Source organism: Centroberyx gerrardi, chromosome 9 (genome assembly GCF_048128805.1).
Source record: "Centroberyx gerrardi isolate f3 chromosome 9, fCenGer3.hap1.cur.20231027, whole genome shotgun sequence".
In the NCBI taxonomy this organism is placed as follows: domain Eukaryota; kingdom Metazoa; phylum Chordata; class Actinopteri; order Beryciformes; family Berycidae; genus Centroberyx; species Centroberyx gerrardi.
This window is the reverse complement of record NC_136005.1, coordinates 12400475-12423222: the sequence shown is the minus strand read 5'-3', so window position 1 is coordinate 12423222 and position 22748 is coordinate 12400475. Positions and strand designations below refer to the sequence as shown.

At 43.1% G+C, this 22748-nt stretch overlaps 1 protein-coding gene across 2 annotated transcripts; it reads left to right on the top strand.

Annotated features, from left to right (window-relative positions):
• Positions 1 to 200: 200 nt before the first annotated feature.
• On the top strand, positions 201 to 21570 carry tjp3 (tight junction protein 3). Of its 2 annotated transcripts, none has more exons than XM_071926023.2 (30): positions 201 to 335; positions 6763 to 6819; positions 7324 to 7448; positions 7669 to 7771; positions 8037 to 8337; positions 8819 to 8922; positions 9187 to 9376; positions 9732 to 9807; positions 10408 to 10508; positions 10950 to 11046; positions 11610 to 11792; positions 12333 to 12436; positions 13292 to 13376; positions 14106 to 14209; positions 14599 to 14701; positions 15379 to 15470; positions 15617 to 15686; positions 15867 to 15940; positions 16030 to 16093; positions 16260 to 16416; positions 16566 to 16674; positions 16813 to 17032; positions 17630 to 17826; positions 18006 to 18101; positions 18504 to 18583; positions 18746 to 18956; positions 19247 to 19347; positions 20126 to 20731; positions 20874 to 20935; positions 21050 to 21570. In XM_071926023.2, the coding sequence occupies exons 2-30, from the start codon at positions 6772 to 6774 to the stop codon at positions 21162 to 21164; spliced, it is 3978 nt and encodes a 1325-aa protein (XP_071782124.2). In that variant the 5' UTR covers positions 201 to 335; positions 6763 to 6771; the 3' UTR covers positions 21165 to 21570. The 2 variants fall into 2 exon arrangements, with proteins under 2 accessions (XP_071782124.2, XP_071782125.2); XM_071926024.2 differs by lacking the exon at positions 201 to 335 and adding an exon at positions 6532 to 6588.
• The last annotated feature ends 1178 nt before the right edge of the window (positions 21571 to 22748 follow it).

Genomic DNA, 22748 nt, shown 5'->3' with positions numbered 1-22748 from the left:
CTTATTCTACCATGAAACTGAACGATGTTATTTAAAACCAAAACTGGGCGAGGACTCACTTCCTGGGAGTGACGCTGCTTGCGTGATGACGTTGTGAAACTTACCTGGACGTTTTTTTTTGTTTTTTTTTTACCGTCAACGCCACGCCTCTCCTCACCTGTCTACGTGAAGATTTTGGAGAAGTTTACAAACAGTTCTGTGTAACTAGTCAAAGCTGAGTACGTTTACAAGAGGATTTAAGTATCTGTGAAGTTTAATTTGAATTTGGGCGAATTCTCTGGAAGTAACGAAGAAGTTTACAAAGAAGTTTACAGGAACAGAGAAGAAGTTTACAGGTACAGTAGTAACGAGGCTACTGCAGTCTTTCGAAGTGAAAATGAAGTTAAAGTGAAATATTTTAGTGAAACCGTTTGCAGAAGTGATTTCAAACTAAACGTCTTGTTAGTTGTGTATACAGTTAGTCATTTAATCAAACTTTTAAAAACACTACAGCTAGCTACACGCTTTGAGCAGTACAACTGATTTCATGGCATAAGCTAACGTTAAACGACATAATTGTGTCTGTGGTTTGGGGGTCTTTTGTTGACAAAATTGAGAGGGCATTTGATGGGATAACAGCATGGATATTGTGTGTGTGTGTGTGTGTGTGTGTGTGTGTGTGTGTGTGTGTGTGTGTGTGTGTGCGTGCGTGTGTGTGTGTGTGTGTGTATGGGGGACACTGTCAGCTGCCACAAGCCCCACTTTCCTTTGCCTCACCTTACTGGTTCTGCCACACATGCAGGTTTCTGCCTGCCTGCCATGATGTTTCACAACAGTTTCGTCAATCTACATTCCCTAACAGCTGCGTCTTCCCTTCCCTTCGCTACTGTGTTATTTGCAGAGATCCTGTTTGATTAATGATGACCCGATTTATCAAGACTACTGGCTTGTCATTGTGTGTAGATCCCTAGATCTGTTAAAAGATTTGATTTACGGATCTTGCCTCTAGATCTTACTGACTAGACATGAGGATTTTGAAATTATATCCTAAATGAAGGTTTCTTGATCAGTACTGTCAGGAACCATCACCTGCACAATCCCCCTGAAGAGCATGTGTTTGGTTTTTCATGCAGGCTGAGTGAAGACAACAGGATGGGAGTCAGAGTACTTGTAACGTGGGTGTTTGCCATACTTAAACAATGTTGACGGTACATGCCATGAGTAAAACCACTGGGTGAGCGGAAGCTAAAAGGCCCTGGCCTGTGTAATTACAGCCACTCTGTGGGCTCTGTAAACCACTGGAGTATTTGTCCTCCAAAGCTCCCTATTTACACAGACAAGTTTTGCTATTTCTGATTAACCACGGACCAAAATGTATGCTGAAGCCCTAAGAGTACATTCTTTTTGTGATATGTCACATACATGTTAGCCATTTAAATTTACTAGAATAGCTTGTTTGTGTGATGCACTATGAAGAATTCCAGTAATGTGGCACACTGAAAGTAGGCCTCTGTTGTCTTGGTGAAACATTAGCTATGAGTTGAGTTTAGCTCTTAGCTAGCTTGTGGTGGGAACAAGGTGCTCAAGAGACCGTGGAGAATTGGTAGTTGTTTGCACGCTGGAAGGCCAACAGCAGTGGCTCTAACTTGAAAGGAACACAGAATCGCCTCTGAGAGCTGTCTGAACAGACTCCAGTCTGGAGACAAGAGTGACTGTTTACCTACTGAGCACTCCTTAGCTTCACTGCCCTGCTACTGGCAAGTGTTTGCTTTAGTAACAGTCTTTTTCCTGTGTTTTTTTAACAGGCCTCTCTGATACCTCAGTGGTTTGTTAGTGTTTTGGTTCTGCTCTGTTTTCCTCGGACTGATTAATAATTCAGTACTAGTGGCCTGGCCATCCAAAGGCCAGCTGTTCCACCCAGCTGAATACAAACACCTGCATCAACATGTTACAGTTACCGCTTCTTTTTGACTGACGGTACTCTGTGGAAGGAGGTTCTCTTGCTTAAGAGCTGATAAGCTGTGATATTGTTATCAGTCCCGACTTACCGTTCAGGTACACAAATATCTCCGGCCTGACTGCCACTCCTCTAGGGTACGACAAACTGTACACTTGACGGGGCAGGGCGCTGATAATCAAAGGCAAGCAGAGAGAGATTGCAGCACACCCGTGCTTTGGGCCATGCATGAATGTTTACCATGTAGAAGAGATACAATCAAAACTCCCTGTTGCCACAGTGCTATTTCCTGATCTCATATAGCACAGCTTGGGCCTGTAAAGGAACCCAGGAAACTTTACTCAGGGCAAGCAGACCTATGGTGCAGCAAACACCCCCGTCAATTATTAACGGCCCAGTGCTCTCATTCCCCCTGCGTAACCATAGCACCAAGCAGAACGAAACCCAGCCGGCAGCTTGGGAACTGCTGTTGCCTTGTGGGAAAGACCACAAGGTAACCGAACTGGTCACATAGACACACACACACAGGACTGACAGTGGGAGTGAGTGGACCCGTTTGACTTTATGATCCCATCAGAAAGGGAATAATTGAGGATATAGATCGTAGCTCTGGATTGATGGATGCATGACCTAACTGGTGGGAGCAGGATTTGTGACAGGGGTTTTTCAGTTTCTAGATTTTTTTTAGTGTTTTTTAAAGTTTTTCTTTGTTGCGGCCTCCCTCCTGTGGACTATTTGTCTTTCCTGGACCGTATAGACTTGTATCAGTGACGTGTGCGTGACGGAGATGTAGACTACAAGGGCATTTACTGCCATGCACTGACTCAGTTCAACCCTGGAGTTCGCCTCTATGAGTGTCAGGCAGACCAGAGGTGACTCAGTTGGTCAGCAGATGCTTTAACCAGAGGAGACCACACCGCTGTTATCATCATGAATCTGACGCAGCGAATCAAACTGATGAAGCACTTTGGGTCTGTGCCCCCGGAGCCTCCGCCGCCACTCCTGGTGGTGCCTGTAAGTGGATGGATACTGCAACACAAAGGACAATCTCTATTCGCTCCAATCTCTTACTGTTAGCCACTGGTGTCTAGATTGGGCAGAGAGTATGTTACCAGAACATTGGTTGTGTAGCTTTATTCATTTGGAGTGCTGCAGATCAGTTTGCTTGTAGTAGTGGCTGTGTTGCTTATTCTGTGTATAGTTGACTGTAGCGGTAAAAGCGGTAATAACATCACCTTCTTGTTAATGACAATTAGGGCTACAACTAACGATTATTTTCATTATCGAGTAATCCCCTGTTTGTTTTTTCGATTAATCATATAGTCTATAAAATGTCAAAAATAATAACAAATGCCCATCACAAGTTACCAGAGTCCAAACTGAAGTCTTAAAATTGCTTACTTAGACTGACCAGCAGCCAAAAAAATGATATGAAGCGGAGAAAAGCAAGCAAATGTTACCATTTGTGAAGCTGTAACCAGCAAGTGTTTGGTATATTTACTTGTTAAATGACTAAAATGATTAGTCGATTAGCCACTAATTGTTTCAGCACTAATGACAGTGTTTGAATTAGCCTAGCCTTGTGTGAAATCAGCATAGTATTTCCAAAGTCATGTTTTTTTAAAGTCTGAAATTACCCCACAATAACGTCATTCACCACCCTGACTTATGCAGCACTGTATACCTATCTATTGTTACCTATCACATTTAAGATGCTTCACCTTTCCCATATGGGTGAATGGGGGGGTTTTGTGCAAAGCACTGTGGTTCCACCTTAAATCCCTAGCAATAAAGGGCAATAGAGAGTGGCTGTGAGAGTGGGCAAAGGCTGGGTGGGGGAGGAGCGCTCCAGGTGGGGTTTCTGCTAGGTGTTTTTTTCTTCTCTCCCTATTGACACAGAACCACAAAGCCAGACACATTAGATATTAATTCAGCAGGAGGATCAGGTTTCCACTGGACAGCAGCCACCATCCACGCAGAGTTGATCTAAAGAGGAAGTAATTGGATTTGGAAAAGTGTGGGATCTGTGATTTTTGCTTTTGGTGTTACCATATGGGATATAAAGAGCTGGCTGTTTGTTGAGTGCAGCAAGCCGCAGGTGTTCTGCTGAGCTTAGAGATCCCAGTGGGAGATGGAAGTGAGGTTCAAAGAACAAGTGGTAAGTAGGAAGCGAGAAATACAAAGCATTTTATAGTCTACTACTACTGTACAACCTGCTGGAAAGTACCTGAAAATAAGGTGTGAAAGTCAGCAAAGAATGAGATTACTTTATTACTAAGTGTATATACTAGCCCCCAGCTACAGGTTCCTTAGAAACGACAAGGTGAAAACCTAAAGGTACAGTAGTTTCAGAAAGGCCTGAAAGCTGTGGGCTTCAGACAGGCTTTCATTATAGGCAGTAACACTCATTGTGAGCTTTGTTAGCCTGTCATTTGTTTTACTGATTTTACCTACCTTTTCTTATTATTTGACTCAGTGAACTGTTAGTTGGATTTCACAGAACATTTTGCAATACAAAAGTGTAGCTGATAACTTCATGGACAGTCTGTTTCATGTCATATTTGTGACTGAGATATCTGATGTTCGGAGCACACTTGCCATGTGCCGCTCTGCTTGTCATTGTTCAGCAGCCTGGTTTGTTGTTAGAAACAGCAACCTATTTTCAGGAAAGTCCCTAGACTGAAGACTGATAGCATCACAGCTATTTGCATGTGTCTTTATCTTTCTTCCTTTTCCTACAGTGGTGGATGGATGTTATGTAGGCTGCATATCAATGCTCACTTTCAAAACCTCTTAAAAGTTGAACTGATTAGATCATTAGTGCGCTGTGCGCTAGGCTAATCTTTTTACCAACCAGTATAAATATTGATCCACTGAGCAGGGAAGTGTTCCAATAGTACTGACAGAGATGTCTTCCTATTTGATTTCCTTTGTCAGACAGTTGTAAAGTTTAACGATCATGTTTACTCTTTGCTCTCACAGTCATTTGATTCAGTCGTTACTTCTGTTAATCTTGGCCTATTATCCTCATTTGACTTGTCTCATCTGGATGAGCTAGTGATCCATTCCTAAGATTCACTAATGATCTACTGCTTGACTACTTGACCTTTCATTGACTTGCATTTTCAGAAACACACACATGCTGACTGACATTTGTAGTGAGGTTGTCGCATCATGGGCTGTCCACACTCACTTGTGAGATCTACACTCAGTCAAATGCATTTTAACCCTTATTCTCCTTAGGTCAAGGTTAGATTTTATTGCTCACAATATCAATATACAATATCAAATAACAACATCAGGTATCAACGTCAGTATAGATGCAAATAATAGCTCGGCATGCACTCGGCAAATCCACAGCCAGCTCTCGTTTGAGGGATTAACTCTGTGGCCTTGTGTCTATTTTTTTCTTCTCTGTTCTGGTTCATCATTAACTTGGTCAAACAAATGGCCTACTGTTCACAGGTCACACAGTATTCCTGTACTTCTGGTTAAAGGAGGTTCTGTTTTCACCCCTGTTAGTTAGTCTGCTTGTCTGTCAGCAGGATATCTCAAAAATTTGAAAGTTGGTGAACAGATAGGCCTTGCGCCAAGGAACAATTGGTTAAATTTTTGTGGTGATCCAGATCTGGGATTTCCCACCATTAGATGATTATCGTTTTTTCACCGTAGCTGTGAAACTAATAGAGATAGGCTTGATTCCAAATCCAAAGGTATGTTTGCAAGGTCAAGAAATCAATTTAACTTAACTTAAAATGTAAGTGATTGGAATGATATATTTGAGTGTAACAGCAAGTTGGAGAATTGTTCAGCATTGGCGGAGGTTTGCCCTCTAGTTAGATTGCCCCTGCCAATGTAAATGCGTGTCTGTACGTTGTACTCTCTACTCACTTGGCCTACATCTCCTACCCTCCCCTTGGTATTTGAATAAACCATCGGCTGTTTCAACACTTGACTACAACAGTGCGTCTCTGTGTTTCGGAGTAGAGTAGCTGGCTTTACCCGTTCCTGCCGATTAGTATGACCAAGCAGGCCTCTTCCTGACACGATGAAATATATGGCCTGCCCGCCTGCATGTTGTTTGGTTTTGAAATGAGCTGGTATGTGGAAAATGGCAGTCATGTTTGGTATGTTGCTATGTCGGTGCATCTACTAAAAGTCTGTCTTGAGGTGATTTAGTGTTTAATTAGCCTAGAGGTTTGCTCTGAACACCGCTGCTTGAAAATAAATATATAATGTGTTGGCTTGGAAAATGCTTACATACACTATCCCGAATGACAAAAGGACTGCTAACTGACACTTGACTACCTACAAATGCTCTTCCATTTCACCAACTTGAATTGACTGTTTACAGAACGGCAACTATAGAGATACAATGTGTAGAACAGGCACAATGTCTCTGTGTCACTGGAGGAGGAATATATATTTGGCTCTATACATTGTATTTCTAGGTGTACGCTTACTGAACAAGCCCCAGGTGTCATATGTCGTCAGCACCACAGGGACATAAGGGCAGACACACACACACACACACACCAGTAGCCCCTCCCCCATACCTGTCAGGCAGGAATGAGACAGGTGAGAGCATGCTGGGATAGGGTTGAGTCACACACACACTGTTCCTGCTCGGCTCAGGCTCAGCTGTTGTCACTGTAAGGGCCTGGATTATACAGTATATTAGGCTTATGTTGTTGTCAGTGCGTTTCCAGTACATTGTTTTTGTTGATATTATCATTTAATATTGACAAAGTAAAGTATTTCTGTGCCACAGTATGTAGTTGCTGTTGTTTTCCAAAGTCTCATGATAGTTGTGTTGTTTTTTTCAGAAACCAGGCATGGAGGAGTTAACGATATGGGAGCAGCATACGATAACACTGAACAAAGTAAGTAGTCGTTTGTATGTTTTATTCTCGTTTTATGATATGCTTCAATGCAGAGGTGAAAGTCGAGCCGCAGTGTATGGCACAGAGGCACTTTCAGTATTGTCTCCGAGGGTATTGTCAAGTACTTGCGGGGGTTGAGCTGGACTGGGCTTCAGACCTATCGGTTTCCCAGAACAGACTCCAGGAGGAATTCAGAGCGACACACCCTGCTGCGCTCGGCAGCACCAGCTAGGTGTTCACTACCCAGGTCGCACCGAAGGCTGATGGAATGTGCTCTTTGTCCCTCTATCTCTTCATCTCCCACACATGCGCATACTCTCTAACCCACTCACTTTCCTGCACTCTTTTTTTCAAAAAAATTAAAAAAAATATATATTTTATGTTTTGCTCACTTACTTTCTCTGTCTCTTTCTCTGTCACCCTTTATCTGACTCTCTCTTATCGACCCCCATCCCTCTCCCTTTCCCTTGCTCTCTGCTCTCTCTCCTCTTCTGCCAACGTCAGGATCCCAAGCTGGGGTTTGGCTTTGCCATATCCGGCGGCAGGGACAAGCCTCACCCAGATTCTGGGGATACAGCTATAGTGGTGTCCGATGTGCTGCCAAACGGACCGGCCATAGGGCGGCTTTTGTGAGTTGACTACCATTGCACTTAACTGACAGTTTCTTGTGGCGGACTCTAGGAGCTTTAAGACTGTTTGCATACAAAACAAATGATCACCGACCTACATACATATGTGAATTTACCTGGGAGCTAAAATAATATTCGAGGCAAATATACTGTATGAACCCACCAACAGGGACGCACTCACATGTTTCTTTACTGATAGTAATGTTCCTCTGCCCCGCAGCACCAAAGATCAAATTGTCATGGTCAATGGAGTGTCTATGGAGAACGTCTACTCCAACTTCACCATTCAGAACCTCAAGTCATGTGGCAAGACAGCCAACGTAGTGAGTATGGACCAAGCACTAACCAAAACACCTTAATACTTCTACTCCATTGTCTTGTATGCTTTCTGTAGTTTAGATTAGTGAACTGTACCCTGTATCTTTCCCAGGCTGTTACAAAGTGCTACAAAGTACTCAGCTGTAGTTTGACGATTCCCTCCTCTCTTTTTCTCTCTCTCACGCCTTCGGTCCCTCTCTCTGTCTCTCTGTCTCTTTCTCTCTCTCTCTCTCTCTGTCTCTCTGTCTCTCTCCATCCCTCCCTCTCCAGACAGTGAAACGTCCTCGTAAGATCCAGATCCCAGTGACCTCCAGGCCGTCGCGGGCCGCCTCCCACTCCAACCTGCTGGACCACGACCCTCCCAGCCGACGACAGCGCCGCTACTCTGACGGCAGTGACAAGGGTCGAGACGCCGACCGGTACCGTTCCCGCGCCCGCAGCTCCACCCCCGACCGCAACGGGCATGGACACACGCTGCCGCTCATGTCCACGGGGTACAAGAGGCTGCCACAGCAGGACGTTGCAGACAAACCCATCAGAGCCACTCTAGTTAAGAAGAAACTCACAGATGGTAAGGATCTAAGGGATGAGAAAGAGGGCCAAGTCTTAGCTCTTAGTCTAGCCTTACTGCCTTGGAACTTGCACATATCTTATCAAGCTGATTTAAAGAATGTAGGTACCAAGGTGTTGCCCAAAAGTACTCAAGGGGAAATTCCTACTTTATTACACACACCCGTTCATTTCAATACTAGTATATGAAGCTTGATGTGTAAGGGTTTTGGACAAAGGGATTATCTACCACTTTCATATTTTCTGAAATGTATTTCCTTTTTACTGGTTTCATGCTCCGATGAAGGCTCCCAGTTGTCAGCTGAAATGCATTGGCATATTGTGGGCAGATTCTTTTTTCTTTTTAAAAAAAATGTAAATATAAAATTGGCGCAATGAAGATTTGAGGTGATTGTTTTGATCTATGGAGCGCCGCCTTTTCCTTCTTTCAAGGGACTGTTCTACTGTTCTTAATGGTTTATTTTGTCTTTCTTTTTCTGCAGAGTATGGTTTGAAGCTGGGCAGTCAGATCTTTATTAAGCACATGACAGAAACGGGCCTGGCTGCTAAGGAAGGCACACTGCAGGAGGGAGACCTCATTCTCAAGGTGAGACTAAAGACTTGACAGATTAATGGCTATCTGAAACTGTAGCGTACAGTATGTCTTTTCTATTCTGATATTTTGTCAGGCCAGGGGCAGTGAAACTATGTCGCAAAGGCCTGGATCATTTCAGTATTCATCATCTACAATGTAATTCTCCACTGGCATGTCTGAATAAGCAACACAAAGTTGTTATTGTGCAGATGATTACAAGTAATGCAGTTTTATTAATTTAATTTGGATCAATTTGTCTACTTTGTCTTTGTCCAGATCAACGGCATGACGACGGAGAACCTGTCCCTGCTGGAGACGAAGCACCTAGTGGAGAAGAGCAGAGGCAAACTGACCATGATGATCCTCAGGGACGACCGCAAGTTCCTGGTCAGCATCCCAGAGGTGGAGGACAGCGCGCCCAACAGCGAGGACGACCGCCGCCATGACAGCAGCTCCGAACTGGAGGGTGAGAGAGAGGAAGAGGAAGGGAGGGTGGGGTTGGTTGTGGTGGGGTGGAGAGATTAGTGTGCGTGAGGGTTAGAGAGACAGAGAGGGAGGAGATAAAGGATGACAGTGTCTCCAAACTGGAGTGTGAGGAGGAGCATTGAAGGAAGAGAGAAAAGAGAGAGAGCTGCTCTGAACTAGAGAGTGTGAGATGAGAGGTAATGAAGGGAATGAGAGAAAATCAGTGGAGAAAGGAGAACAGTAGGAGAAGGGAGGATTGCAAAGGAAGGGTAGTGGAGGATACATTGAGATATTCAAATGCACCGTCAGTAAATGTCCAATCTCATTAATCATATTCCCTGTCTTTCTCCCATCAGACATTTCAGACCTAGACACAGACATCCCAGCTCCCAGAATGTCCCGTCCCCACACCAGAGAGAAACGAACGCGCAGGTACACACAGCACCTACTTTGCCACATGCTAATGGATACCTTGTCTAGCCCGGTCATAACATCTTTTCATTGAGTTTTCCAATACTGTCACCCCAGCCTGTATGTCTTAAGCTTCTGAGAATAGGAGTACTGAAAGACACAACACTTATCTCACCACTGACATGTTAATGCTTCATACTGTAACATCTTGTCTTGTAGCTACCTGATGTTGTCACATAAGGATTTGATTTGATTTTGATAGTTTTTTTTTTTCTTTTTTTACTTCTGTCATGCACTCTAGGTGCCCAAGAAACCCGTAAATCATGTTGCAATATGTGTGTATTATAGAAAAAAAGTACACACAAACAAGCATCACACAAACAAAGAACACTGCTGTTTTGCCCAGGCTTTACAGATAAAGTGCGCCACACAGAATCCACCTTTTCTGAAACATACATCATGACAATCATAATTGTCTAACCCCCCAAAATAGCAATAAAAGTAATTTTGCTGTAAAACTCACCTCTCAGCTCATCATATAAAGGACAATAGAACTTGTAAGAATAGGAGAACCAAAAGATGATTCTCTAATTTTTTTTTTTTTTTGTCTTTTTAACCCAGAACCAGAGCTGAACCTCCTCCTCCAGCCAAGTCCCGTGATTCATCCCCTGTGCGCTCCACCTTGACCCGGCCTCCTGCCAGGACCTACCCCTCTCGCAGAGGTCAGTCCTGCAGAGAATAGCTCTCTCCTACCAGAACTAGACACAGTTCATTCATCATATACTCAAACAAATAGCGATTGAATTACACATATTTCAGGGGTTATGGGGTTTCTTAAATGGCCAAATCAGGGGCGCCCCCAGAAGCTTAGAAATATTAACATGGACACCCCATCGGCAGGAACAACACTGATATTGTAGAGCTCTATTTTCAGAGCGTCTTGAGACATGACTGTGTAACTTGAGCTCTGTCGCCTACTGTGTTAGCAGAGCTTGTTTGTTTTTCTGTAGCTGTTGGAAGTCACATTGAGAATGAAACCCAAAAAGAGAGGCAGGCAGCTGAAGCAAGGCAGGACAAATGTTGGCAAAAAATACCCAATGGGGCAATATGTACAGTAAAAGAACGCAATTCATGTTTGTTACTGTTGATTATTATTTCTCCAGCCCCATCTGAGTCTGAGTCAGACCGCAGTGCCTCCCCTCCTCCTGCCAGGAAAGACAGAGACAGTCCTGACATGAGGGACCACTCCAATAAATACAGGTCAGTTCAACCTCAGTAATGTGAATCCTACATCGATTGTGACGAAAATTAAAGAGTTCATCAAGCTCTATGATTTTGGCAGCACAATGAATTGCATATAATCATATTTCGCAATTTTAGTTTCCACAATTAATGATCGTAGAATATTAGAAATAACTAAAGATTTTATTTCATTTGATGTTGGGCGCAGATGAAAATTGTCAAGATGTTAATGTAAGGTGCCCAAAGTGCAAGAAAATATTTTTGATCTAAAAATTAAAACAAATAATCCTGATTACTTTTTCTGGCAATATAATCAGAGTTTTCATTTTAGCCAGCAACCCCAGTAGATGACCAAAAAAGCTACACAATGCACCTGTATTTTGTGTATTTCTACAGCTGTTATGTTTATGTTATGTTTAGTGTCAATCCCATGTATGAGTTTGTTTAAAACTCTTAAAACCAGAACAATATATTCACCAACTTACCATCTTACCACAAATCTGACCTCTTTTTTTACCACACAATGTCAAATAGCCTGGTCTGTTGTTAATAAATTAAGTTTGTTTTTCCTCTTCCTCCAGGACTCTGTCAGGAGTTTCCACCCTCCCCAACCCCCGAGCCTCCCCTGTGGTCCACAGCTGGACCGCCCCTCGCTCTTCCTCCTCCGCCTCACGGCCCCGCAGGCCGGTGTCGGACTCAGACTCAGAGCGCAGTGCTTCCCCTCCCCCAAGGAGAGAAAGCCCCCGCCCTGACTCCAGATACAAGTAAGGACCATGCATGCACATCTTGATTCAACTAAACCCTCAGATGAACTCACCTCAGATCCATTCTTTCCACTGCCTATCCTCTCTCCATATTATTTTTCTTTTTTTTTTGCTCATACCCAAATGAAGCTAGAAGAACAAGCCAGCACTAAAAAAAGGAATGTGTTGCGTTGAAATTCGGGTTTATTTGCATGATGGTAAAACACAGAAGCTGCATGTCTAAAACAAACTGATTGCAAAGATAGAGATGTAATCAATAATCTGTGCAGGTGAGATTAAAGAATAAACAAGGGGCTTATAAACATCTCACCTGAAAACAAATAAAACAACAACCAAAAAATAAAGATGACAAGTTAAGACACAGCAACAGTGGATAACAGAATCCATTCAATAGTTACACTGATCTTTCAGCTATCCAGCATTCCTCGGCATCCATCAGCATCAACATCCACTTTCCTCTTATTTTAACCTCCCCATCTTTTATCGCACCGCATTACTCCCAAACTCTCATGTCCCCTGTGTTCCCTCTCCTCCCTCCAGAGTTCTCCCTGACCTGCCCCTCCCAGGGATGAGAGCCTCCCCCATCCCTGTTCGCCAGGAGCCCCCGCGTAGAGTCAACTCTCCTCTCAGAGTCCCGCCTCCAGGTCAGTGTATACACACACACACACACACACACACACACACACACACACAGCAGTGTAACCTCGCTGTGGCCGTACCCACCCAAGATTTTGCCTGAAACCCCTTTGGCAGTATTTGTTTAACCTTTGTGTATTTGCTGAAGTCCTACTGAACTGGGGTTACAACAGCTCAGCATTACCAGTTAAATAAAGCTAAGGTCAGAGCACTACAGTAAAGGACAAATAAATGAATTGTGATACTTTGGTATAATACCCGTTAACTAATGAGACCATGGTCGAGATGATTTGTAGCCTCCATCTCACACCAGTGGTATTGTTGGTGTTAGTGTTTCTCAAAACTTTTCTCATAAATCCTGTAAAAAGGATGTTGCCCATTTCCCGTGAAACCCACCCGGTGGCACACAATGTAAAATGCAGTGTAGAGGCCGCTAGAGGCTCCAATCTTCTTGCTGATGGTCTCATTTGTTTATGGTAAATGTACTAATGTTTCAAAATTAATGTGGTAATGATTTATTGATGTTAAAATTCTACACGTAGCAAGTTTAAAGTGGCATTAAGTAGTCTCTGACCAAGGAATTGCATCAACACATCGTCAGCAGGTGTCTGGCAGCTTACGGTGGCCTTTAATGGACATAAATAATTAAGTCACATTTTCACAATGGAGACAAGTCAGCAAGCTAATTAGAGCAGAGATCCATCAGCAACGTCTAGTGAGGAGGTGTTGTATCACGAAAAATATTTTAAAATACTGTAATAATAATGCTGCATTTTAGTAATGTGAAGGGACAGTAAAAATCCGACTTACTGCACCTTTAAAGCTACCATGTGTTGTAACTATTCCTCTCTCTTTCTCCCTAGACTCTGAGTCGGAGTCGGACGGCAGCTCCGCCCCTCCCCACAGGCAGGGCACCCCCTACAGCCAGGACTCCCGCAGTAGATACAGGTACAGATGAAGGTCCGCCCCACCCCAACCTCCCACCCTCCCCTCTCCTGAACCCAACATATGGACTGGGACACTGAGCAGACCGTGCACGCCTCTTCCCTTATTTACATTAGCTAATCATGAGATACCATTTACCATAACTACTTTAATTACCTCTCTCTGTGTTGTGATTTTTATTGATTTAGTGATTTTATGTCTTTAGAATTGTAGTCTTTTAATTTTATTTGATTTGTGTTTTTGACTGTGTACCCCGTGATACAATTTGTATTTCTGTTGAAGTTGTGTTTACCAATTAAATAAAAGTGACTTACACTGAACCAGTCCCTCTACTGTATGTGGCTAAGTGTTGATGAGACAGAGGACACTTTTATCGCTGATTTAAAAATATCCCAATCAATAATAAATCCCCTATTCACTTATCAGCTCTTGCAAATCGGCATGTTTTACACAACACCTGATTAATGGATGAAATTCATAATGCATAATAAGCATGACGAAGCAAGGTCAAGCAAGACAAATAACACTACTTGATTATGTGATCAGTCACAAAGCAGTTAACCATCAATGGGAGAACTACCCCCAGAGACACTAAGGTGAATATTAAATATTTCAGTCTCATCCTCTCATCAATAATCATCATTCTAGCCACGGCCCGCCCCTCTCCAAACGTAACTCAGATTTTGTTGTCTTCCTCCTCCCTCACTCCCGCCTCCCTCTCTTCTCTTCCAGAGTCCTCCCCGATTTATCCCAGCCGCCCCAGGTGGAGCCGCCCCAGGTGGAGCCGCCGCGTTGGAGCGCCCCCAGTGTCACTGCCAGCAATCCACCACAGAAAGGTGTGTGTACGTATTCAGAGGAGGGATGTGTGTGTGTGTGTGTGTGTGTGTGTGTGTGTATTGAAAGTTAGTGAGTATATGTGTAGGTGTGAGAGGGTGTGTTCTCATTTGCATTCAGTGTGTTCTCGTTTGCATTTGAACGTTCAAAGAGTTTTGCTCCAAAATGAAACATCCACCATTTCGAAATAGCGATAACAACTTATGCGAAATGACTTCTGGCATGAAAGTAAAGCACATTATGGATTACAATAAAAGTTGTGAGTCATCTTAAGATTTTTTGAAGATACAATCATCTGCATTTTTGAACTATTGACGAATGAATGTCAGGCAAAATACATCCAAAAAGACGTGTTGAAGTACGAAATTAATTCATTTACTCATATCCACAGCTCGCTCAGAATCGGAGTCCGAGGCGAGCTACGCATCTGTCCCCCGCAGGGACTCGACAGGCAGTGGCAACTCCAACTTCAACAAGGCTAAGAATCGATACAGGTGAGTCAAACAGACAGAACTAGGCTGGTTTGATAGGATATTAATAACACATCCTTGGTCCTAACATGGTTTATGGGTCACCTGACCATTCACTGAGTCTCTTCTTTCATTCTTATACTAAAAACCAGTTGCAGACAGCTACAGTTGCGCTGTAGTTGTAGTAAATATACACTATGTGTCTGTGTGTTGAGCAGTTGGAGCCATATCAAAATGAAACAAAAAATGAGTCTGCCAACAAACAGTTTTGACCAAAAAAGGATTTGCTGTAGTACATGGTGTAAAATACAGTTAGTCATGCACACAGAGGAAAATTAGAGATGTGAGTGAAGTTTTTGGGTCACTGCCTCAATGCAGAGATGTGTGAAGAGATATCCAGACAGGATGTCAGACTGGTTCATCTGCTTAAGATACACACAGAAATGTTGGCTCAGTGTAAAATACTCTGTACACACTAACGCACATGACAGAAAACTTCCTGCAAGGATTGCATAACATCATGTTTCAGTTCCATTGCTGATGTGTAAAAAGATTTTTAAAACGAGCCATGTGGTGTAATGTCCAGAACTCGCGTTTCAGTTCACCAATACACTGCTAATATGTTTTCCTCCATTATCATAGTATATCTGAGGAAAACAAAGAAGGTTAAATAACATGGTTCTTTAATTATGTTCTCTCAGAGTCCTTTCTGAGACGGGGTCGTCTTCAGTCCCTGTGAAACAGGAGCCGCCTCGTCGGGCCCCTCCACCGGTTACTAGACCGCCTCCTGAAGGTCGGTATACCCATCTGTCTCTCACTCTCTCATCCCCCCTTCCTCTGTATAAAAGTTTTTTTTACTCATCACAAAGTATAGAGCGGAGGAGCTAAAGTTAGTCCTGACCACTGTGCCTCTGCTTCTTCCTCCTTTACCTTATTCAGATTCCTCAGAGTCGGACCAACTCTCACAACTAAGGAGGTCTGGGAGCTCGGAGCGGGAGAGCAACCACAAGTAAGGCAAAGTGATGCCATGTCACATCTTCAACCAAAGACAATATACCACTAGTTTGTCCCTCTTTAGGAAGCTTCCCTAAGCCTTTCTATAAGTGTATCAGTGTAAGTGTAAATGTGTTATTATATACTAACATTGTAGATTGAACCTGTAGTGAGTCTGTTGTCTCCCCCCTTGCAGTATTCCTCGTCCTACTAATGGAACTGGCACACTTATGTCTGGGATTTCAGTGAAGAGCAACCAACCAGTCTACTGTAAGTATCAGCTTTGTCTCAGTACTGTAGAGCTTTCTGTCTTACCTGCTACAGGAGGGAGACTCTCAACAGTTTGCTGTCTCTTTCAGCCAAGCCAGCAGAAGAGCCAATCTACTCCCTACCTCCAGACTCCTACCCTACACCTAATCTAGGGTGAGTAACCCTCTTTTGCAAATGGTTATTGATATGGATACAAATGTATGCAGCTATTTCTTTGAGAAGGTTAATTGGTGGCAACAGTGATTGGTAACATACTGCTAAAATTTCAACCTTCTCCTCTCTTCTCCCTCTCTTTCCCACCTCTCTCTGACTTGCTCAGGTACAGCTCAGACCTGAACACAGTGAGGTTTGTGAAGGAGGGCAGCGTGGGTCTGAGGCTGGTGGGGGGCAACGATGTTGGGATCTTTGTAGGCGGGGTTCAGCCCAACAGTCCTGCGTACGAACAGGGCATGAAAGAGGGAGACCAGATCATGCAGGTGAGATAATGGTACTGTCCTCTATCTCAAAGCTTAACAATAAGAATTTAGGGTAAATATTCTTTTCAAGCCTACGATCAAACTGCACTTACTTCTTACTCTTCTTACTTTACTTATTTATTAACACGCTTGTGTCTCATTTTGTTCAGGTAAATAAAGTAGACTTTGGCCATTTCACGCGAGAAGAGGCTGCCAACTTCCTCCTCAACGTCAAGAAAGGAGAACAGGTGGAAATCCGCACACAGAACAAGATGGACCGTAAGATCATAGGATAACTTCATTTCAGTCTAGACTATCTAGTGAAGATACTGTCTATAGGTGACATTGAATTTATAAATCTCAACTTTTCCCACGACTTCACATCTTTTTTTTTGCCATTTCTCTCTCCGCTCTCAGTTTACAAGAAGATCCTCAAGTCAAACCTGGGAGACAACTTCTACATCCGGACACACTTTGACCACGAGGCAGAAGGCCCCATTGGGCTGAGCTTCACCAGAGGAGAGGTGTTCAGGGTGGTGGACACCATGCACCGCGGCAAGCTAGGCAACTGGCTGGCTATCCGCATGGGGAACGACCTGCACGAGCTAGATAAAGGCACCATCCCCAACCACACCAGGTCAGGGGAGATGGAGGAGGAAATATTGATGTGTTTGATTGAATTTTAGAATGTTATAATACTGAAGTAGATGTGTGGAATGAGTAAAATGCAATTTCCCAGTATTCAGATTTACAGTTTAACCTGGAATCATAATTCAGTGTTTACATCTACTGGAATATAGATATGAAGGGTTTGATTCCAAAATGTATATATAGCGTTTTGAAATTAAACCCTCCACATCTATATTCCAGGAGATATAAATACTAAATTATGGTTCCAGGTCAATCTGAATTCTGTGAAATTACATTTTACTAAAAAAAAATTTGCTACGTGAAATTCATCAGGCAATATTTGGGAAAACATAAATAATTTTGTCCTCAAAACATGAACTATTTTATCATCAAACGTCTTAGGATGGCTCCTAACTTAAATACTAACCCATAATGTGCTTAACTGTTAACTGCTTAACTTTCAGTAGTTGTCATTGTTTTTTTTAAATGGTGGATATCTAATTTTGGAACAAAACTTTTCATATGTCCATCCCTAAGTATTACAAGATGCATTTTCCTGTGCTTCAGCTCCATTGACCCAGTTTATCATCATCATCCTCTTTAGGGCAGAGACTCTGGCCACCATGGAGAAGGCACAGAGGTCCAGTGGAGAGAGGCAGGTGTCAGGACCAAGAGCCGAGTTCTGGAAACTACGGGGGCTCAGAGGGGGCAAAAAGAACGTCCGCCGGACTCGTGACGACCTTCTGCAGCTCACCATCCAGGGCAAATTCCCAGCTTATGAGAAAGTCCTGCTCAGAGAAGGTTGGTATTTTTGTTTTAATTTGTTTATCTGCTGATGTTCACACACTGGAGATGTGTTCTATAGTGTCATGTCAAAAGCAAGGCTCCATTGTTTCATAATGAACATGCTCTCACTAGCCCATGTGTATTGATAACTAGTTGAACCGGTTTTAACACTGTTGAAACTTGTGTGTCGCCAGCTAATTTCAAACGGCCCATTGTCATTCTGGGTCCTCTTAACGATATCGCCATGGAGAAGCTGGCCAGGGAGATGCCTGACGAATATGAAGTGGCAGGTCGGTTGTCTTTCATGATACTTTCTATCAAAAAAAAGAGAGTCCTTAGTAATTTATTTTGTGTTAAGTGATGAATATACCATGTTGTCACTGTCGAGTGAAAACCTCACATCTCCAAAATGTCAATTTTTCAGTAATTAAGAAAAATACCCTCTGTTTTTAGCTTGACCACCATGAATTTTTGAGTTTATCCAGTGGGTTTTTGAAAGGGTTTCATAAGCACAAAGGTCATAGAATTTCCTCTAACCCAAAGAGGAGCATGTAATCCTTCAAGCAAAGTTAAAACATGAAAATGGAGTTAGAAGGTTTTCACAAGACAACCGTGATATTCTTCCCCTTCTTTGTCACTTATTCTCCTCCTCTCCTTTATGTTGAACATTTCTTCTCATTGTGTTATGGCAGACATGGTACCCCGCAGCGGAGGAGGAGACAGTGGCTCCACAGTTATTAAACTGGACACAGTGAGGAAAATAGCTGAGAAGGTGAGCAGTAACAGTCACAAAGCTGAAACAAGTATGGTAATTCAAACACAAGTGAACATCTACCGAGTCTTATGAAGAACCAGATGAATTCTGTGTTTTCTTTCCACGTTTTGCTTCCCCTTCACTCCCTGTTTCTTTTGTGTTTCTTGTCTCTCTTCCCAGGACAAGCACCCCCTGCTGGACATCACTCCCACTGCAGTGGAAAGGCTGAACTACATCCAGTACCACCCAATGGTGCTGTTCCTGGACCCGCACAGCCGCAAGGACGTCAAGGCCATGAGGCAGAGGTACAGCCCCAACTCCAACAAGAGCTCCAGACGCCTTTACTCCCAGGCCCTCAAGATGAGGAAACATTGCAGCCACCTGTTCTCAGGTAATAACACATGCACAAACACTGTCCCTGCCACATGCTATACTTGAGTAGACAGAATTGATTTGCCATCACAAGTATTTGAAAAATACCATATACGTTTGTAGGTGGTTTCTTTCTTTCTTTATCCATTTATCCCAGAAAGATGTATGGGTACAAATTTTCAGTATGTCGTCCCACTCACTGAATACTTATTGATATTTTCTGCCTCAGTGGAAAAGTAATTATCCAGCCACCAGCAGGTAGTCGGTTTTACACTGTTTTAATGTTTTTCTTCTCACTCTTCCTCCCAGCGCGTATTGACCTGCAGCCCAGCTCCAACATTTGGTATGAGATTCTAAAGGACAAGATCCGCCACCAACAGGCCAAACCTGTCTGGGTGTCCGAGGTCACGGTAAGACACACAGCGCCTTCCGTCTCACACACACACACACAGTAAACACTGCATACTCAATCCCTTTGCTCTTACACTCAAAAAATTTAAGTTGGCATATTGCTACAACCTAGTGAAAAATTGGATATGTCCAAAAGGTAAATTTTCAAGAATTAAGAAAATCAGGCTCCTTTTTACATTGACAACCATGCATTTTCTAAACTATATATGATGAATTTTGAAAGAGCTTCATGATTCCAAGGGTCATAAAACTTTATCATCTCATAAAGGATCATGTAAACCTTCAATTCAAGCACTTGGAAATCAGTGAAATTGGTTTGGTAATTGTTTAACTATTAGCTATTGGTAAATTGGTAATTAGTTCATATTATTACATACATAATAGTTGAATCATTTCATGAACTAAACGTGTGTAAATAAAAGGTTATGCCAGAAAGTTTTCACCTGTGACCTCAGTTACACATCTTGCTACTCAATGACATACTTTACTTAAAGAGAATAACTAAAACTTTACTTGAAGAGAATAATTAAAACTTTACTTGAAGAGAATAACTAAAACTTTACTAAAAGAGAATAACTAAAACTTTACTTAAAGAGAATAACTAAAACTTTACTTAAAGAGAATAACTAAAACTTTACTTGAAGAGAATAACTAAAACTTTACTTGAAGAGAATAACTAAAACTTTACTAAAAGAAAAGAACTAAAACTTTACTTGAAGAGAATAACTAAAACTTTACTTGGTAGAGAATAACTGAAAGCCCTTGTCTTTATGTCAGTTGGAGAGTGGTGGAGAGCAGGACCTGGATGCGTTGGACCGAACCCACTCCGACTACCTCAGCGCTGCCAGTGACCTGGAGGACACTGATGGAGAGGCCTTCACCGACGGAGAGGCCTACACCGACAACGAGGACCTGGACGAGGCTTTCCCCAGCCAGGAATCCGCCAGGAACCCGCGGAGCTCCAGGGCCGCTGGAGCCGCTCTGGCCCGATCCTCTGAGCCTGCCTCTGGGCACCGCGGCCCCGCCATGGACCCCGAGCCCGAGTCTGAATCCTACGCGCTCAGAGAAATCCCACCCTTGATGCACGTGCCGGAGCCCCAGTCGTCCCGCCGCGTGAATTACAGCCCGCCTCACAGCCCTGAGGCGGAGGCGGAGGAGGAGGAGGAGGAGGAGGAGGTTCCCCCCTCTCATCGGAGCTACTCAGACTCAGATTTCAGTGCCATCGATCCAGTTGCCCCCACCACCCCATCGGACGGACCCCCGGACTTTATAGCCCCAGACCCCTCCACTCTGAACTATGTTTCTGAGCCTCCAGCTGCTGAGATGCAGCCTGAGAGCCCCCCACCTGTCACCCTGTCTGCCATCGAAGAGAAACTGCAGCAGGTAAATAACATTTTTCCTCTTATGTAAGGCCACCGACCTTTTTCTAATTGTTTTAAACTAAGACTTATCATGCTGTTGTAGCGTTCTCTGTAACTTAACACAGGTGTTTATTGTCTAAAATCGGTCTTGTCCTCTCTTCCAGGCTCGCTTGGCAGAGCCACAGGCAGAAGCACAGGAAAGGAAGTCTTCCCCTCAGTTCATTGTGTAAGTGTCCTGTTGCTGTCCATTGGTTTCAGAGTGTAGTCGGACTGGAAAGAGATTAAGAGATTGACCCCCACCTCACTCTCTCTCTCTCTCCTCTCTCCTGCTCTCTGATAGGCTGGCACATCACCAAGCAGTCCAGATCAGACGCACACAGATCCGAGGCAGCGATAGCTCTGAGGAAGAGGAGGAGACGGACGACATTGAATGGGGTCCAGCCACAGAACTCTAGACCTCCTTTGGATCGAGGATTTAAACTGGAGTCTAACAGTCTGACGGGGACACGGCAACCATTTTACTCCCCGTCCCCCCGAAGCGGTCTATGTGATAGAAACTCTGGGTTTCTCTGATCGTTTTAGACATTTTTCTGCAGAACCAAAGTTTTGTCTGAAGATGTTGTTGGTTGTGCCCATGTTTTTTATTTAAACAACCCACTGTAAAACAAATGCTATTGCTTTTACCTTGACCTTTGTTATTGCTATTATATGTAACATTTTAACAAATTCTAGTTTTATTAGAAATGCTATAAGATTGTACTGCCATCATCTTGATTCTCCTCATGGAAATAGGATTGTCTATGCAAGGATATTCATTAAATATATTGGATGCATCACACGTTTTTCTACATTAAACTGTTTTCCTGATTTCCAGAATGGTTTCATTCAATACAATATGGCATAATATCTGATCCTGTAAATATGTAACTTTGATTCTTTTTTGTCATTGTTGCCTAGTGTAAGATAAAAGTAAACACCCCCTGCGTTCAGTGATAGTCACTCATATCAGTCAATTTAATCACTGAAAATAACCGTATTTTGTGTGTATAAATGATAACCGGACACCGAAAATTTGCAGCAAGGATTAATGTGAAATAGTAGTATTATCATCTGATTATGCTGTGTGCGTAAATGTACGTGAATTGGATAATGGATTTGGCCTGGGCGTAAAGACGTTCCTGAGAGTTTCTCCCCTCACTTCCACTCCATAATCTCAAGCAGAGAATTTGTCCATTAATTTTTATCAGATCAATTTTCTATGTCCAGTCCACCCGTGAGCAGAGGATCCTTTGGCTCAATTAGGCATGGTACTCGCTATTCCTTAGGCTAAGCCTAAATAAATTCTAATTTCATCTTGTAGATTTTAATCATTACATTGGAGAGCAAAAATAAAGCCAGGGCCATATAAAAAAAATCACACCAGTGGAGCATTAGTGTTCCCTCTACGCTGCGCAAGATAGTTTGGTGACCTGCGTCTAATAATGTATTACATTGACCAAATAATATTTTATCTTGTCATCAGTCGTTGCTCCACTTGTCCCCTGAAATATTAGTCGATATAAGCCGGTTTATAAGTTTTGGAGTGCAAATGGCATTAGATGCAGGTAGCACTTTACCCCTGCGTAAAAGTTTAGTGTATGTACTTTGAATTATTGGATGCAAGACGCATCTTGACAAGCAGGTGCAGATCAGACGGGGGTTACGATCAAAACCAGATCACATGGTCGAAACACACGTGTTTCAGGATGGATTGATTGCTGCGAACTGGAGCAGGGCAACATATTTTTCTGTGTGGATTGCGGCAGGAGTCACAGGACGCGCCCAAATCTCCACTCAAAATTAATTTGCATTTACGAGAATGTTGAGGTTGTAGCCTACAAATCCTTATGTATAATTCATAAGCAATCGCTCAAGCATCCCCAACACTTTCGAAAAGAGTGTTACCCATGTGTCTGTCTTCTTCCCCTTGAGAAAAAAAAAAAAAAAAAACGCCCAGAGCGGATGCCGGGGGCGCACTGACTGTTTGCGGTGAGCTGTCT

Excerpts from the sequence above, each read along its gene's own strand:
- tjp3 (XM_071926023.2), top strand. The coding sequence starts at position 6,772 with ATGGAGGAGTTAACGATATGGGAGCAGCATACGATAACACTGAACAAA. Across the intron at positions 13,377-14,105 it reads GACTCCCGCAGTAGATACAG|AGTCCTCCCCGATTTATCCC; the intron begins GTACAGATGAAG and ends CTTCTCTTCCAG. Across the intron at positions 15,941-16,029 it reads GAGCAACCAACCAGTCTACT|CCAAGCCAGCAGAAGAGCCA; the intron begins GTAAGTATCAGC and ends TGTCTCTTTCAG.